The sequence below is a fragment of the Sus scrofa genome, chromosome 14 (assembly GCF_000003025.6).
Source record: "Sus scrofa isolate TJ Tabasco breed Duroc chromosome 14, Sscrofa11.1, whole genome shotgun sequence".
NCBI classification, from domain to species: Eukaryota; Metazoa; Chordata; class Mammalia; order Artiodactyla; family Suidae; genus Sus; species Sus scrofa.
In genome coordinates this window covers 89,786,502-89,804,424 of record NC_010456.5, presented here as the reverse complement: position 1 = coordinate 89,804,424, position 17,923 = coordinate 89,786,502, and the positions used below count along the sequence as shown (strand labels likewise).

Here is a 17,923-nt window from a genome sequence, read left to right as displayed (position 1 = left end):
AACTGTGAATATTTCTATCCATATTCCAGTTGTGAGGGACAATGCTCATATCATTTTTATCTATCATGACATCAACTTCAAAGTAGTTATTTCACCTGCTGCTAGACTTTGCTATTTTCTGGGTGGGCAAAGAAGCACATATGTTTCTGTATCATGAGTCTGTTTTCTAAATATTTGGGTAACTGTATTCCAAAATCACTGGTTTCTTTATAGTCTGTATGTACTTTATTGGGGGCATTTAAAAATGTTAGTCTGGGAAAAGAGCCATAGGCCTCCCCAAATATCAAGGGGTCCAGGGCACAAAAATAGTGACTGGATCACGCTATGGGCTCTGGGGCACTTCCTGTCCCTGGCCCAAGGCCATGGGGGCTGCTGCAGGAGCTGGACACCCAGCAGGTCAGCTTTGCCCACATCTCTGAGACTTACAGGCTGAGGTTTCAGGGTGAGAATCTGCACCCAGCCGCACTGGGGTTCGACACTGTGTGGGGAAGATTACAGGAGATGATGTAATGATGTGACCCCCCGCCCCTCCAAAAGCCACCGTGAGCCCTCATTGTGGGACAGCCCTCTTTGCTGCTTGCACAGGCCAGGATGACAGGGCTGAGAGGAACTGAGCAGTGTTGGGTTGCGGCGGCGGCTTCCTTCCCCATCTGTCACGTGGGTCTTGGCTCCTGTCCCCTGGAGTCTTTGGTCACACAGCCTGTCCTGTCCGCCCTTTGAGGAGCCAGAAGCAGAGAGCCAGCATGGGCTGGGGGCCCAGCACGCTGAGAGCTCTCCTCTTCTCCTGGGTAAGTGAGGCTCAGAAAGGGGGCACAGGTTATTCTTCTGCGGTGGGGGAGCCTCAGTAAGTGGGAAACCCATTGGGGCTTGGTCCCTAAAACACAAGTGTGTCCTTTCAGACAGATGGTTTTTTCTTACTTTGCTGGGACAATAAGCAATGCTCTCATCTGTTTCACTCCAGCTGCAACTTACAAATGCTTCTGGGCCAGCGGAGGACAGGAAGTTTCCTGGGGCACCAAAAGCTTTGGGCTTGGGACCTCGACAAATCTGGCTTATATCATAGCTCCATTGCTGAGAAATGGAGCTTCTTCGTCTCTGTTTCTGAACCAAAAAAGGGAGGATAATAAGGTTTATTTTCCAGCATTGTGTGAAAATTAAGTTAAATTTAATTAAATCACGTCAAAATAATTACATAAAATGGGAAAATGTAGGTATGTAGACACTTTTCTATTGTTAATGGTGAATTAGTCTTATAGAGTAAAGCACTCTTAGGTATCTTTGTTTCTTTAAAGTCATATTTAATCCTGTGATCAAAAGAAGGAAGGAGAGAGAGAGAGGCAGAGACTAATAGAAAAGTAGGGCCGGATATAGAGGGGGAAATATCAGGCAAGAGAAGCAGAAAGGAAGAACCCAAGAGAGATAGAGATCAAGGCATTGTGATGGTTAGAAACACCCACAGATAACAGATACAGAAGGAAAGTGTCATTTGACTCTGCAAAATCCCCTTTAACATCAACTCTTATTTCTCAAAAAGGCAATGGACCTCGAAAAAACACAAAGATGCTCTTTTCCAGAACTTGCCCTGGATCAAGACTCAGAGGCAAGCAGTCTGTCTCTAGACAATGTTCTGTCTCTGAAGCAATAGCCTGTATCCTAGACATGGGCGAAATTATTCTCATAGGCAGGACTCTGTCTGAAGTTTGCACCGAGCCCAGGAGAGAACACACACCTTGAACTCTGGCAGTTAGTATGTCAGACAGACAGTCTCGGCGTCTGTCAGTTTCCAGGTGGAAAGGGGCGTGTGTAATGAGTGACAATGGCAGTGAAGGGATGGCAAGATCCAGCAAGCAAGAACTGAGGACATGCAGGGCTGATAATGCAAAGTGTACCCAGTAAGCGATAGAAAGTGGCACGAGTTCTAACCCTTGTTTCTGCTTTTGACCTAAGAAGATACAAATCTCTTTGTCCTGTAGGAAAAAGTTAAAGTTGAGAAACCCAATGAAAGAAAAACTGTGCAGGAGTTCCCGTCATGGCACAGTGGTTAACAAATCCGACTAGGAACCATGAGGTTGTGGGTTCGATCCCTAGCCTCACTCAGTGGGTTAAGGATCCAGCGTTGCCCTGAGCTGTGATGTAGGTCACAGACACGGCTGGGATCCCGCATTGCTGTGGTGTGGCCGCCGGCTACAGCTCCAGTTGGACCCCTAGACCCCTAGCCTGGGAACCTCCATGTGCCGCGGGAAGCGGCCCTAGCAAAGGCAAAAAGACAAAAAAGAAAAAAAAAAAGAAAAACTGTGCAAATTTTAAGAACAGGCAATTCATTGAAGAATTACAGATAGATAATAAAACTTTAAAATGCTCAAGCTCACAAAGAGTAAAAGCAATAATAACATCCAACATTTTTGAGCGCTTCTGATATGCTGCATATTCTGCTATACGTCTTATATTAGCTCATTCAGTCACCATGACAACTCTATGAAATAGGTCCCCTGGTGGTTGTATTTAATTAATTAATTAGTTAATTTTTATGTTATTTTATTTATTTATTTTTGGCCACACCCTTGTCATGAGGAAGTTCCTAGCCAGGGATTTAACCTTCAGCACAGCAGTGACAAAGCCAAATCCTTAACCACTAGGCCACCAGGAAACTCTCTTGTCTGTATTTTACAGAGGTGATTTTAATTACTTGGCCAAGGTTTCACAGCTAGTTAGTGCTTTCAAATACTATTTGTAGAGATAGTAGTGGTTAGGTGTGTGTGTCTAACTGTAAACCCCTGAGTGTTAAGCGTTGCTCTGCTATTTATTAGTCAGAGAGCAGGGCAGTCTCTTCATCTCCCTGTGCTCAGTTTTCTCATCCATAATTTTGGGATAGATGATTCTCTTATATGTTGAGAGAATTCAATCTATTTCCACATTTAAAGCACATAGCCAGTATCTAAACAGAGTTGAGCAGTCACTATAGAGTATTTGGGACACTGATCCAATCTTCCCTTTAGGCAGTTTGTCAAGATGTAGCAAAATGTAAGCTGATCAAAACCTTCCACCCCTAAATATTACCTCCAGGAACAGATCCTAGTGAAATAACAGGGTAGAAGCTCCCTAAAATATTTAATAGGATGCTCTTGTTGACCTCTGTGAAAACCAGAACTAGTGATGACCATTCAGAATCTGGCTGAATCAATTATGCTCTAATGTTTTCAACAATGTCCAATAAATTTTAAATGAAAGACACATGTCTCAGAACTTATATGGATAGAAGTGAAGTTATATAGTTATGCAGTTATATTTTGCATGTTTTCTTACCTTTCCAAAAATTGTGAGGAAATATAGCAAATGGTTGATGGTGTCCTTTATTCTTTTTATGAAAGAGGATTATGGGGCATCTTTAGTTTTTCTGTATACGAATTTTTCATAATGATCATATATGCTCTTAATTCCAATAAATACATTTCTATGAAGCAAAAAAAAAAAAAAAAAAAAAAACCCTAACAGCCTATTGAAAGCTATAAGAAAAAACTGTGCTTTCTCTTTATGGACTGGTGAAAAAGACCTGGGGATTATCTAGCACAACCTGCTAACAGATGGCCTGTGTGGGCAGGTGACCAGGTCATCACCCTATGGTACATGTGAGAACTGTGCATAAGAGGGTTTTCAGAGACATAGCAGGGAAGAGTGACATCTCTGCCTTGTCACCCAGTGATGTCCGTACTTGCATGGGACCCTGGAAAAGAGGACAGGTCCACTATTTCCTACACACGAAGTAATTGCAGAGTTTTGAAAAACCAGTTCTCAAATATTCTGAAACTATTGCTAAAACTGAGATCAATGTAACAAACATTCATGGACCTAACACCCTGAACATTTAAACATTTGGTTGTTTTTGGAGTTCCTGCTGTGGCGTAGTGAGTTAAGGATCCTGCCTTGCTGCAGCTATGGCATAGGCCAAAGCTGTGGCTCACATTTGATCCCTGCCCAGGAACTTCTATATGCAGTGGGTGTGGCCAGAAAATTTTTTTTAAGATATCTGTGTTTAAGAGGAGATGGATAAATCAACACATCCATCAAAGAAACAGAACATCAGAGATGGAGGTAAGCCCTTTAGCTCGTCTCCTCTGTCTTGCTTTCCTCCCTCCTTCTCCAGAGGAAGCAGCACCCTATTTTGACTGTGCTTCCTTCCTGTGCTGCTTTCTAGGTCTTAAAATATTGACCTGAATGCCACTATAACATACGTAACATCTGCGTCGTCTGCCGGTTCTGAGCCTAAGCAGGAGTATTCATTTTAACCATCTGTATGATTCTGCTGAAACGCCACATCATAATTTCATTATCCATTCCAACCCTGACCAAATTTAGGTTGTTTATAACTTTTCTCATGACTGCTGAATCTCAGGACCACCTCCTAGAACTGAATGTAGCTCCTCCAGGAGACATGCCCGGAGAAATGTTACTATGTCATAGGTATGCTTCATTCTCCTCTTATTGGAACTGCTTTCTACCAGCAAGATCTGGACTCTGTCCCCCTACAGATTTGGTAATACTCGAAATAGTCAGATTTGTCTCTCTCTTGTTTTGCCAATCAGAGCTGTAAAATATTACCTCCAAGTTTTTAGGCGACATGTTCCTGATTGCCAGGGAGAAGAACCATTTCCTGTATACTTATCAGATAGCCAGGTTTCTTTTTTTGTAAACTTCCTGCTAGTTTTATTTGGTTATTGGTCTTTTACATATTTTTTTCTAGGTATTAATTATTCATTTGAGTCATACATTGCAAATATTTTCTCTCAGGATGTTGCTTATCTTTTTTGTTTTTGGCGTCCTTTGCTCTGCAAAAGTCTCTAAGTGTGGTATAACCGAATTTATGTCTTTTCATTTTCATGTGTTTTGTTTTTCTGTCTCATCTAAGAAATTTTTTTTTTTATCTTTAGAGTGGTTGCCTTTTTCATGATTAAGTCTTTAATTTACTTGGGATCTATTTTTGTGTATGGGCTGATTTTAGTTTTTTCTTCATGCAGCATTCATTGTCCTATCATTTATTTAATCTTTCTTTTCTCTCCTGCTTTGCAATGCTTCTTCTATTCTATATCCATTTAAATATGTACTTGACCTGTTAATGGGCTTCCTATTCTGTGCTGCTTTTTTATCTATCTATACGGAGTCAGGTCACACTGTTTTATTTACTATAGCTTATTCATCTTTTTTTTTTTTTTTTTTTTTTGGTCTTTTGTCTTTTTAGGGCCACACCCATGCATTGGAGGTTCCCAGGCTAGGGGTCTAATCAGAGCTACAGCTGCTGGCCTACACCACAGCTACAGCAATGCCAGATCCGAGCCAAGCTGCATCTGTGACCTACGCCACAGCTCATGGCAACGCCGGATCTTTAACCCACTGAGGGAGGCAAGGGATCAAACCCACAACCTCATGGTTCCTAGTTAGATTCGTTTCTGCTGCCCCACAAAGGGAACTCCCATGAATCTTAATTACTTGTAGGTAAAATTCTCCTCCTCCCTTTCCTCCTCCTCCGTTTTCTTCTTTTGTGCTCTAGACTCATCTTGGCTCTCACCATGCCCTTACATGCATGTGGAGTAATCTCATGCATTCCTCGAAAGTATCCTCAAGTCCACTTCCTGAGAACTGATTCGGGGAATTTCTGCTCCCAGCACTTCTATGTAGACCTTATTCATTTCTCAGAAACAGCCCAGAGGAAGGTGCACTTATTACCAGCATCATCATCATGCCCATTTCACAGATGAGGAAACTGAGGAAACAGTAATAAAGTTATTTACCAGAGGTCACGAAGCAGGTACCCGAGAAGGCTGGGATTCAAATGGGAGCGTTTTGATACCCAAAGCCTATATCTTTAGCCCTAACACCAAACAGCCTGTCAGTGAAGAATAAAAAATGATGTCATCATGCAAAAACTGGCAGGGCTTTTTGAACTATTCTTTCAACTTTGTATTTCAAAATAATATCAAACCTAGGAAAATTCCAATAAAAATAGGGCAAAGAACACCGGTATGCTTTGCTGATTTCTAAAATTATCTCATTTGCTTTATTGTACGTTCTCTACCTCTCTGTAGTTAGGAAGAACATACGATAAAGCAAATGTGGATATATCTATCTTTAAAACCTCTATCTACCTATATGTAAGTAGAGCTATGTTTCTATAAAACAAATGAAGATACCTATTATATATAATAGATATGTGGGCATATATGTGTGTATATATACACATATACATAGAGAGAGAGATTTTTTCTGAGCTGTTTGAGATTAAATTTTACACATCATGTTTTTTATTTTTTATTACTCAGTGAATTTATTACATTTATAGTTGTACAATGATCATCACAATCCACATCCTGTTTTTTAAAATCCTAAATACATTACTGTATATTGCTTGTGAATGGAGATTGCCTCTCACATCACCACAGTCCCAGTACAGTCATCAACGTCTAGAAATTTTTTTTTTTTTTTTTTTTTTTTTTTTTTGCTATTTCTTTGGGCCGCTTCTGCAGCATATGGAGGTTCCCAGACTAGGGGTTGAATCGGATCTGTAGCCGCCGGCCTACGCCAGAGCCACAGCAACACGCCATCCGAGCCGAATCTGCAACCTACACCACAGCTCACGGCAACGCCGGATTGTTAACCCACTGAGCAAGGGCAGGGATCGAACCCGCAACCTCATGGTTCCTAGTCAGATTCGTTAACCACTGCGCCACGACGGGAACTCCTAGAAATTTAACATTAACAAAATACTTTCACATAAGCTATCATAGTCCAATATTTCCAGGGGACCGAGCAAGGCCCTTTTGTGCTTTCATTGCATTTCAGCCAAGGAGCCAGTCAGGTGTTGCATATTGTAACCATGTCTCCTTAGCCTTTTTTCACCTGAAACATCTCTACTGCTTTTGTTCATCATTTATGACACCGATGTTTGAAAAACTTCTATCCCTCCCCCTTTTTTTTTTTCATGGAACATTCCTCATTTAGGGGTTTCCCCAATATCCTAATGATCAGATTCTGGGGGTCCATTCTCTACCCCCAAACACCATAATGATCTTCTGTCCTCAGGGTGTCACATTGGGAGACAGAGGACAGCTTCCTGAGAAAGGTGGATGTACTTTTGACCTAATGAGAAGAGACTTACAACTACATTTTGGATTATGGTTGTCACAGTTCTAAATAAATTATTTGCCACTTAACTTCCAACTGATCAATATTTTAAAATTTTGCTAAAATATTGCTGTAAGAAGAGCTATTGAAAATATCTGGTGGAATTTCTAGCCATTTTATTAGAGGTTTGCACCTTCCCTTTTAAAAAGCTGCCATATAAAATATTCCTATGGACTCTAATTCCCACCAAAATGTCAGCCATCTGTCTTCGTTTTAATTCTGCTGGAAAGGGCCCACTGAAATCTATGTATTATTATAATCATGATAATAAAAGAAATACAATATCACTTTAATTATGTTCCAGTGCCTAACACATTCTTCACTGAAAGAGCCAGAGTTATTGAGGAGAGCAGTGGCTTTTCTCCCCCCTTAATTTATAATGAAAAGATGGCAGAGGCCGGGGTAAAGAGAATTAAATTCGTTTTTATCTTACAAGTCAAAGTCATCACTTTATTCCTTGGCTCTTAGTCCCTGAGATCTTTGTAAAAATCTTTCCTGACAGCTTTTCCCCTGTTTCAGATTCCTGCCAAGACGATGGTTCAGAATCATGCGGTGTGTGGATTCTAGTAAGAAAGAATTCCTACTGTATTCATCTTCTTTGGCTATAAAACAAATGAACTCAAATATAACAAAAGAAAACATGCACTGGGGTCTCTCAGAAAGTCTGCAGAAGGAAAGGAAGGGGCAAGGGCCCGAGGAAAGCAAATAGAAATTTCCCGATAGAGAATTTTCTTTGTGGTTTTTACCCAGCTTCTAATTCGATTGCTTGGCTTTTTTCTTTCTTTCTTTCTTTTTTTTTTTCCTTTTGCTATTGGATCTTAAGAATTCTTAGTGTATTTTAGATTTGAGTTCTTTGTCAAATACATGATCTGCAATTGTTTCCTGTCAGTCTTTAGCTTGTCTCTTTATCCTTGTCACAGGGTCTTTCACAGAACAAAGGTACTTAATTTTAATTAAGTCTCACTTACTGATTTTTTTCTTTATGGATCATGCTTTTAATATCGTGTCTGAGAAGTTTTCGCCAAGTCCTAAGTCTTGAAGATTTTACATTTTACATTTCATGAAGATATATAGTTTTATATTTTGCATTTAAATCTATGATCCATTTTGAGTTTGTGCCTTAGATCAAGGGAATTTTTCTTCTTTTTCTTTTTTTCCTTTCCTTCTTCCCTCCCTTCCTTCCCTCCCTCCTTCCTTCCCTTCTCTCTCCTTTTCTTTCTTTCTCTCTTTCTTTCTCTCCTTTCACCTATTTATAGCCAGTTGCTCCAGCACCATTGGTTGAAAAACTAGTCTTCCTCTATTGAATTGATTTTGCTTGCTCATCAAAAGTCAGCTGGACAGGATTTTTTTAATCTATATTCATGAGGATACTGGTTTGTTGTTTTCTTTTTTGCACTGATTTTGTCTGGTTTTAATGTCACAGTAACACTGGCTTCATAAAATGAATTAGGAAATATTTCCTTCTATTTTCTGGATGGGATTATGTAGAATTTGTTGTTGTTTTCTTTAAGCATTTGCTAGAATTCTTCCATGAAATTGAGCCTGCAGATTTGTTTTTGGGGGGAGTTTGTAGATTATGAATTCAATTTCCTTAATAGTTACAGGGCTATTCAAAACATCTCTTTAATGTTGGGTCGGTTGTGATGTTTGTACTTTTTGAGCAGTTAGTCTATTTTATGTCATCAGGATTTTATGTGTAGTTGTTCATGGTATTATTATCCTTCTGATTCTTTGTTTCACTACAAAAAAGTAAAGTAGTAATAATCTGTTATTAGTGATTTGTGTCTTCCTTCTTTTTTCCTTTGTCAATTTTGCTACAGGTGTGTCAATTTGATTGATCTTTTCAAAGAACTAGGTTTTTGTTTTACTGATTTTTCTCTATGATTTTTGGCTTCAACCCTCATTGATTTCTGCTCTTACCTTTATTATTTACTCCCTTCCACTTACTCTGGGTTTATTTTGATGCTCTTCTTCTGGTTTTTTCACATGAGATATGACTATTGGCTTAAGGCTTTTCTTCCTTTCTGATGTAAAACTTTTAGTGCTATAAATTGCCCTTTCAACACTGCCTTAGCTGAGTCCTACACATTTTGATATGTACGTTTTCATTTTCATTTAGTTAATAAATTCCTAAATTTCTCTTTGGACTCCTTTTTGATCCATGAGTTATTTAGAAGTATTGTTTGTTTCCTAGTGTTTGGAAATTTTCCTGTTGTTATTTATTTATTTTAGTTGAGTCAGAGAACACACTTTGATTTAAATTCCAAATTTGTTGAGCTTTGACTCAGAGTATAGATTATTTTGGTATATCTCATATGAGTACTTGAAGAGAATGTGTATTCTGCTGGTGTTGGTTCCTATTGCTTGACAGTATGGTTGACTTTTTAAACTTTCTATCAATTATTGAGAGTGGGTTCTTAAAGTCTTCTGGCAGTGCATATGTTGATTTTTCCTTTCAGTTTTATCAGTTTTTGCTTTGCATATTTTGTAGCTGTATTGATATATAGACATTTAGGTTTAAAGTGTCTATTTGGTGGATTGACTTTTTTTTATCATTATGTAATGTATTATCTCTGACCCTGATTATTTTCTTTGCTTTGAAATTTATCTGATATTAATATAGCCACTCCCTTATTTCTTTTTGTTAGTGTTTTCATGGCATTGCTTTTTCTATCCTTTTACTTTCAACCTGCCTAAATAATATTGGAGTGAGTTTCTTGTAGACAACATATAGCTCAGTCACCTTTTAAACTGACTTTGCAAATTTTTTTTTTAATTCTCAAGTTCAGGCAATTCACATTTAATATTTATTGATATGTTAGTTACAGCTTTCATTTTGCCATTGTATATTTTGTTTTCTGATCATCCTCCGGTTTTCATTTACTTTTCTGTGTGTTACTGGAACTTTTTTTTTTTTAGAATTCCATTTTGATATGTCTGTAGTGTTTTTGAGTGTATTGCTTTTCATGGCATTTTGAGTGGTGGCTCTAGGTATTACATTATCTGTACATAATGTATCACAATCTACTGGGGTCAACATTTTAACAGTTCATATGAAATGTAGAAATTGTCCTGTGTCCCTTTATTTCTTCTATACATATTGAGAACCATAGCAGACATGGTATCATGTTTTAGCTTTAGCTGTCAAACTATTTAGAAATCTTAGAGGAGAATGAAAATCTGTTTTATTGACTCATATTTTTATGAGGTGTGACAGACCGCAATGACTCAGCCACACCTGAGCTCAGGCCACAAGCTGATCCCAGGGGAAGACCCAAGGCCCTCAGTCGGTTTGCCTTCCCCTCTCCACCTTTCAGGATCTTCTTATGTGGCTTTTTAATATATAATCTTCAGGGGTTTTAGCTATACTTAGTGGAAGGAATAGGGAAAAGTAAGCCTATCCCACCTCCCCAGAAAAAGAAGTCTGAAATGGGTTGTGAAGAGCCTGGAGGGTGGGTGATTGGGGTGGATGTTCTTGCAGGAGAGGCTCGGGGCTACCTGACATCCCTCAGACACACATCCCAATCCTAGAGACTCCTGAAGGGGAGACATGCCCAGTGAGGTGAAGGCAGGAGGGGCGACCTTGGCAGAGTGTCTCTCTGTCAGGAAACCCCCTTGGTCCTTGCACCCTGGATGGGAGTCCTGGCTGAGAGGCTCAGAGCCGGGGCTGACCTGGCTGGCCCACAGATCAGCAGACTTCTTCACTCATTCCCAAATTAAACCACTTGTGCTTCCTCTCTAAAGTCATGTAAGCATCTCTGTCACACCCAGACCCTCATTTATCCAGCAGAATTGCTTGAACTGCTCCTTTTATTAAATTTGATTCCATTAAATAACCAGCTAATGGTTCTCAGTAAGATGAACGGGGCTCACTCTCTCCCTCTTGTCTGAATGAAACAGATGAGCAGCTGGGGAATTTCTGCCTGGAACCTGGCTGTGTCCATCACAGAGACCTGTGCAAAACCTCAGGCCATCAAGGAGTTGATGTCCAGGGGGCAAGGTGAAGGACCTAAACCTGGGCCCCTGGGTGACACCTGAGGACTGGCACACATGAACATCAGGGCTTTCTCCTACATTAAGCCTATGCTGATTTTCACCAGAATCTGCTGGAACGCAAAAATAAGTGAATCAGGCCACAACCCGAAGGAGCTGAGTCTGTGAAGAGGACAGTTGCATTGTGGTGTGTTAAGTGCTGAGGTGAAGGAATATGGAAAGAACAGAGGAGGAGCCCTCAATCCAAGCTAGGGTATCCAGGAGGGCTTCCTGGAAGAGGAGTTCTGTTGCCAGCAGATTGATGATGCTTCTGTCTGGCTGGAATCCTTCAGCAGCTTCCCCCTGCTGCCAGGACAGACAAAAGCATTTGTTATGGCCACAGGACCTCCCAGCCCTGTCATGTGGCCCATCCCAGGGTCCCACTCCCCAGCCCCATGAATATCCATCAAGGTTCTGTCCCATCTCCAGGCCCCCTCACATGTATCCTGCTTCTGTGGACTACGTGCTGTCCCATTCCCAGCTCTCCTGTTCAGGTGTATGGCTTGACAGGGCTGTCACCTGCTTGGGCTTCCCTGTGAAATAAAGACTGCTGTCCCCAAGAGAGGCTCCTGCCCCTAACTGGCTTTGGAAGCCCCCGTATCACACACACACACACACAAAGATTTTTTTTTTTTCCTGTCCTGTCAGAGAGCCTTGAAGTTTCCAGAACTGTGTCAGGTGCAGGTGTAAGAGAGAGGAACTGGTGTATGTGCTGGGCAGCTGAAGGGGAGAAGAGGGGAGCCACAGCTTGCTGAGGGGCTGGGAACCAGAGAGGGAGGGAGAGCCTGCCTTTATTTCATGGCCAAGGGCATTCCTAGGCAGACCCCATTCCCGGATAACCGTGCTTCCTCGCCCGCCTTGGTGGTCTGGTCTGGGGAGGCGCCTTAACCCTTCCCAGAAGTCCAGTGGGAAAACCAAGATGTTGGTTGGTGGGAGGTCCCTCAGGGCGTCAGATTGAGCAGGGCCCCATCCCAAATCCAGTGGGTCTGGTCTTTCTAAGAGGTCCAGGCCAGGCCCTGACTTCTTCCTGCTCCCTTGGGGCCAGAGGCAGGGCTGAAAGTGACCCCCGGGGGTGGGCTGAGGACCTGCCGGGGAAGTGGGTAGGGCCCTGCGTGTGGCCTGATCTCTAACCTTTAAATATTTAGGTTTGTGGGACCCCGGGTTTTGCAAATGTTGGAAATGGCCTTTAGGAAGTTAACTATGGTAGAAACGCCCAGCACAGAACTTGGCACACAGTAGGGCTCTGTGATGATGGCAGATGGCTTCGTGTTGCCAAGGCTGCTTGGCTCTTGTTGGCTGGGTGTGGCCATTTCCTCTGCAGCCATCATGGCCCCTTTCCCCAGGGCCAGGCCAGCTGTCATCCCACAGCCCCGCCCCCTGGGCACATGCCCCTTCCGCCAGGTCCCCGAGGACTCTGGAGCGAAGCTTCCCAGAGGCTGAAGAGCATAGTATGAATATTGCATGAATAATAATAACCCTACCACTTAGCGGTTATGCACCGCTTTCCTCTTCCACAATACTTTACCGTCATTAATTAGTTATTCTGCACTGCTTCCAGCCTCCCCTGCTCTCTCTGCAAAGTCAGACTCTCCTGAAAACAGACCTTCTCTGTTCTGAAGCCCCAATGTGAAGTGAGTGGGCCCTCCCCAACCTGGAATCCCTCAGCCTTTTAGAGGCCACAGCAGAGACCCAAGCCCTCCAAAAGCGGGGGGGGGGGGCATCTCCTTTGCGACCTGAGCGCCTCCCCAGAGAAGCCTCTCAGGATGCTCTGCCTCCCCTTATCCCTCAGCCCCCTTGAGAGCTGAGAACCTGACATCAAGCGGTGGCTGAGTGCCTGTGGAGGACAGTTTCTGCCCACACTTCAGTCTGCACACCTTCCCCCACAACCTCTGGTGAGGGGATCCTTGGGGCCACGCTGTGTGTGTGGCCAGGCAGGCTTCCCATGGTTGGCTCCATTGCAGAGGGGCCACTGAGCTGGGAGCCTGTCTGGCCCAAGTCCATCAGCTGAGCAGTGGCGGGATTGGGGCTCAGACGTTCTGGTTCCAGGTATCATTCCTTCCCACCCACCATAGGGGCTTAGGTAGGTTTCACCCCCTCCCCCCCAGACATTCAAATATGGAGCAAAGCCCTCTACCGGTAAGCATGGAGTTGGCTGGGTGTTCTGGCTGTGGGTCCTCTGATCCAGGCCTCCCTGGATCTCACCACCCACCCCACCAGGGCAGCCTCAAGCTCCCCTCAGCTTCCAAGCCCCTCTGGCTCCCTTGGGTTTCAGCAGCTTCCCTGCCAGTTGTGAGAGCACTTACATCTCACCACTTCCTGGCCAGCCTGCACCTGGGACTCCCTGGGGGGCCCTGCCCCATGGGAAGCACCCCTGTGCCTGGAGCACCCTTGGTTTTACCTTGGGCCAGAGCCGGCTCCCTGCCTCCAGCTCCTCCATTAGTCTGGAAAGATATTGATCAGTTTGGCTTCTGCAGCTGAGTGTTTTAATCCCAGTGTGTGAATCTTTAAGAATTAATTAGCAAAGATTGCTCAGGCAAAACTAAGTGGGCACAAGTTTGGATACTGTCTGGTCACCTACCATTATTGTTTTCCTCTTAATTATGAGGCTATTTCTGGAAGCTGGAAGCACTTGCCCTTGTGTTTTGTTGCCTCCGCTGGGCGCCTCCATTTTTCTGGTGGCCTTCTGTGGCCTTCTGCTTCCTGTTCCTGCCAGGGCAGGGTGGCTGCATCCTGGCTGTCTCTCCTGTCTCCATCTTCTGGAAGGCCCCGAGAGCCTCAGTTTACCTGTGCTCCCTTGCTGTTTTCACCCACCGAACCACCTTCTTCATTCCCAAGCCCTCGCACCCCTGTGGCCCCTCTTTCTCTGCCTGGACACCCTCCCTACCTGCCTCCCTTACCCTTGCCCCCACCATCTCCACTAGCTCCTAAGTGTATTTTTTTTTTTTTTTTTGCCTTTCTCTATGGCTGCTCCCCTGACATATGGAGGTTCCCAGGCTAGGGACCTAATCAGAGAGAGCTGTAGCCACCAGCCTACACCACAGCCACAGCAATGCCAGATCTGAGCCCCATTTGCGACCTACATCACAGCTCATGGCAACACCGGATCCTTAACCCACTGGGCGAGGCCAGGGATTGAACCCGCAACCTCATGGTTCCTAGTCAGATTCGTTAACCACTGAGCCATGGCCTTTTGTTCTTAATTCAAATAGTGCTCTCCAGGGGACCTTCTTCGAGGCCTCTGGCTGGGTTAGGTCCCCTTGGTCCTCCTGGATGGCTAATGGGCTAAGAGCTGTTAGCAGGGACCCCCGTTGTGGAATTCCTTCCTCACTGCATTTCCCAGGAGTCAGGGCCTCTGCAGGCCAAGGTCTGGGCAGTTGTGAGCGAGGTTTGGGAGTGAGTGGCCCCGCTGGCTGTGTACTCTCTTGCCATCAGTGGGGATCCATGGAACCCAGGTAGGCATCGCCCCCAGGATCCCATGCCCAGCGTGGAGCCGCCTCTGCTTTGCTGTCCTCGCTCCTCTGTCTTCCTCCTGCTTTCCATCTCTTGGGCCCGTGCAGCTCTGCAGGTTTGGGTTCTGCCCCCAGGTCTAGGTGCTTTCACAGGAAGAAAGGCAGGCTGACAGCTGTGGGAGAGGAGTGGTGACGTCCTGTTTACTCACAACTTGGCAGCTGCAGCCTCTACCAACACTGACACCGGAAGAGGGTATTGAGGAAGAGCCGTTTCAGGTGGTTTTTAGGTCGTGAGCAGGGAAGGGTCATAGGCGGGTCAGAGCAAGGCTGCAAACCTAGCAGCCACTAGGTGCCAGGGTGCTGCTTCATGCAGGCCAACTCAGCCTCTGGCATCCTGCCTTCTTTCCATATTTGGGCTTCATGTGCCTAATTTTCAGCATCAAACAGCCCCAGGGAGAGGCCAAAGGGCCAGGGCCACCGACCTTGTTTTTCTGAGAAGGGGCCCCATCTGTGAGCTCTGAGAGGGAAGGACCGCCACCAGCCATCGCCCCTAAGCCAGCCCCTTAGAGAAGCGTGCCCTGGGTTCCCCTGGGACCCCAAGGTCAACTTCTATGGCAGGGAGGCAGGGACAAATGGGAGAAAGAAAGAGCTGTCTGGGTGAGCCCTTTCTAGGTGTCAGTGTCTGAATGCCCCCTTTTCAGGTGGGAAGAGCGAGGCTCAAGCTGTGCCGTGTGGTGTGGTGTGAAGCACAGCTGGGCTGCTCCTTTTCTCTCCTCACTTCTCTTTCTCATCTGCCCCCCAGGGGGATCTGGCTGTGCTGTACTTGGACCCAGAGCCTCAGGCACATCCAGAGCAATGGCGCCATGTGTGTCCCATCTGTGTCCCAGGCGTGTTGCCAGGGTGTTCCACGAGTGTTCCCGGAGTCACAGCAGCAGAATCACAGCAGCAATGCTCTCACAGGATTGGTTTCTCTGTGGCTGAACTTTGCTTCCTCCTGAGCCCTTGTTATCACTCAGCTCTACAGACTTGATCTTATCACTGCAAGCCACTCTGGAGGCATCCACATCAGCAGGTGCCCTCCAACCTGAGGTCCTCCCTCGGCCCCAGAGGTCCCAATTCCAGAAGACTCTCCTCTTTCTCAGTATTGTCCCCAAAGTCCCAGCGTTGAGTCTTACTGGCATGAATTGGATCACCTGTCCCACCCCTCGGCCAGTCACTATTGATGGGAAGAAGTGATATCTGATGATTCAGGTATGATTCCCTGGAACCAGCTTCCAGGGGACCACTTGGAGGTGGTTCCCCAGAGGAAAGCCAAGGTGCTGCCTCCAGCCAAGGGGCCAGGGGAGGTGGGCCTGCCACACAGCAAGTGTCCACCCTACATGCCCCATTCAGACTGCCCGCGGCTCATGGAGATTGAGGTTTGCAGGACGATGCTGGCCATCACCCAGGACACTCTGATCTTTTCTTCGGTGTAAAGGTCATCTCCTGTCACTCTGCAAGCCCTTTCCCAGGGGACCAGGGTCTTGGGTTGCTCCTGCCCCCCACCCCCGGGCACCAGGGCCATGCTGTGTATAGCAGGTACTTCCTTCCTATGTGTAACCTCTGTCAGAAGAGGATGCACGCCTGTTCTAGACATTTGAAATCCCTTCCTCGAGCTGAGAACATTGGAATTTATGCCTTCTAAAGTTAGGAACCATTGTGCAATATTGAAGTTCCAAGATGAAAATGGCCAGGCATCAATTGACAAACCCTTAGGGCAGCATCTCCCTATTTTTAGTTCAGATACTTTTAGAACGACATCTGTCTGCACGCACGCCCACTGCCCCACAACTGGAAACACAGCCTGATTCTGCCCAAATAAGGGTGGCAAAGAGGAAGGGTGGACCCAACAGGTGTGGACAGCATGGGAGGTCTGAATATCAGGGATGGGCTCTCCATGGGTCAGATTCCAGCTGAGATGGGGCAGGCTACCCTGTGGTTTCTACTCCTTCTCTGGAGCAGCCCTGCTATCTTGTCCTGTGGCTGCCCTCCCAGGACTGGGGGAGGGGGACCCAGGGAGCCTCCAGGCCTCAAGACTATTTACTCTTTCAGGAGATTCCTTCCTATTGGGAAACCACTTGCGGAGAGCAGGCTGTGTTCTGCAGGACTGAGGTGGGAGGGGCTGCAGAGACGGCGGCTGGACACCAGCTGTTTTGCTGGGAGAGGTGGAGTGTCAGTGTCTGTGTCTGTGTCAGCTTGTCCAAATGGGGCCTGAGGAGGAAGCAGAGACTCTCGACTCAGAGCCGTAATGGTGACTTTGTGCATCTTAGGGAAAGGCACCATCCTCTGGGCAGGTGTAGCCTCAGGCGTGTGGCTTGGTGAGAGCTCTTGGGTGCAGGACCCAGCCTGAGCAATGGAGGCTGGGTGGGTGGAGGCCACCCAGGATCCTCAGTGGTTCTTCTAGAGGCAGCAGCTAAGTTCATGCCCCAGGACCTTTGCTCCTGCCCTCTGCATCTGGCTGTGCAGACAGCCTGAACCAGGAGTGCTGGCATTCAGGTGGTCATGCCAAATTTGGGCAGCCCTGCGCCTACCACGGCCCTGGGACTCTACCAGTCAGAGGGTCCCTGCATGCCCCCCAGGAAACCAGCCTTGGTACAGCCAACCTGTACTCAGCCCCCTTGGACTATCCCTGGGGGTTGAGAGACAGTCCTCTGGCTGCTAAGCTCCCAGTTCATGTTTGCACAAGAGAATCCAGAGAATTTCATCAGCAAAAGCCCAGGGTGTTTTCCTCCTGGGTCTCTCACAGACCAGAACACAGGAACACTCACCAGGCCTCTGACTGCACTTGCAGAGCAGCCTTGCCAGGGCCATCCATCCTCCAGCTCCTTTGCAGAGCCAGGGGAAATCAGGGCTGGGGGCTCACAGGGGTCTGTGGCCCAGGAGGGACTCCCCAAGCTGACGACCCCGGCAGGAGGGAGGGTGAGGGCGGCGGGCACAAATGTGTTTCTGATGGATCCTCACCCAGGGGCTCATTAGAGCGCAGGGGGAGGGCGGCCTGGAGGATTTCCCTCCCGGAGGAGGGGAAAGGCTGCCGCCGAGTGGCCATCTGGCTGGCTGGCAGGAATTACCAGGACGGGATGTGGCCCGGTGGAGTGCACAGCATGGCCCACTGCCTGGGTGTGTCATTTCAGCTGTAAGAGCAGTAGCCTCATGGTTTGGGGTGGTTTTTTTTTGGGGGGGTGGTCCCTAACCTTGGACCTGGGGCAAGAGAGGCTGAGGCCCCGAGAGCC

General features: G+C 45.9%; 1 protein-coding gene across 2 annotated transcripts in view; it reads left to right on the top strand.

Moving 5' to 3' along the window:
• Positions 325-17,923, top strand: part of C14H10orf128 (chromosome 14 open reading frame, human C10orf128) — a 33,999-nt gene continuing 16,400 nt past the window's right edge. Inside the window, exons 1-2 of one of the 2 annotated variants that reach the window (XM_013983429.2) lie at positions 325-396; positions 608-788. In XM_013983429.2, the coding sequence (XP_013838883.2) occupies positions 325-396; positions 608-788 (253 nt within the window). 2 annotated transcript variants of the gene reach the window in all.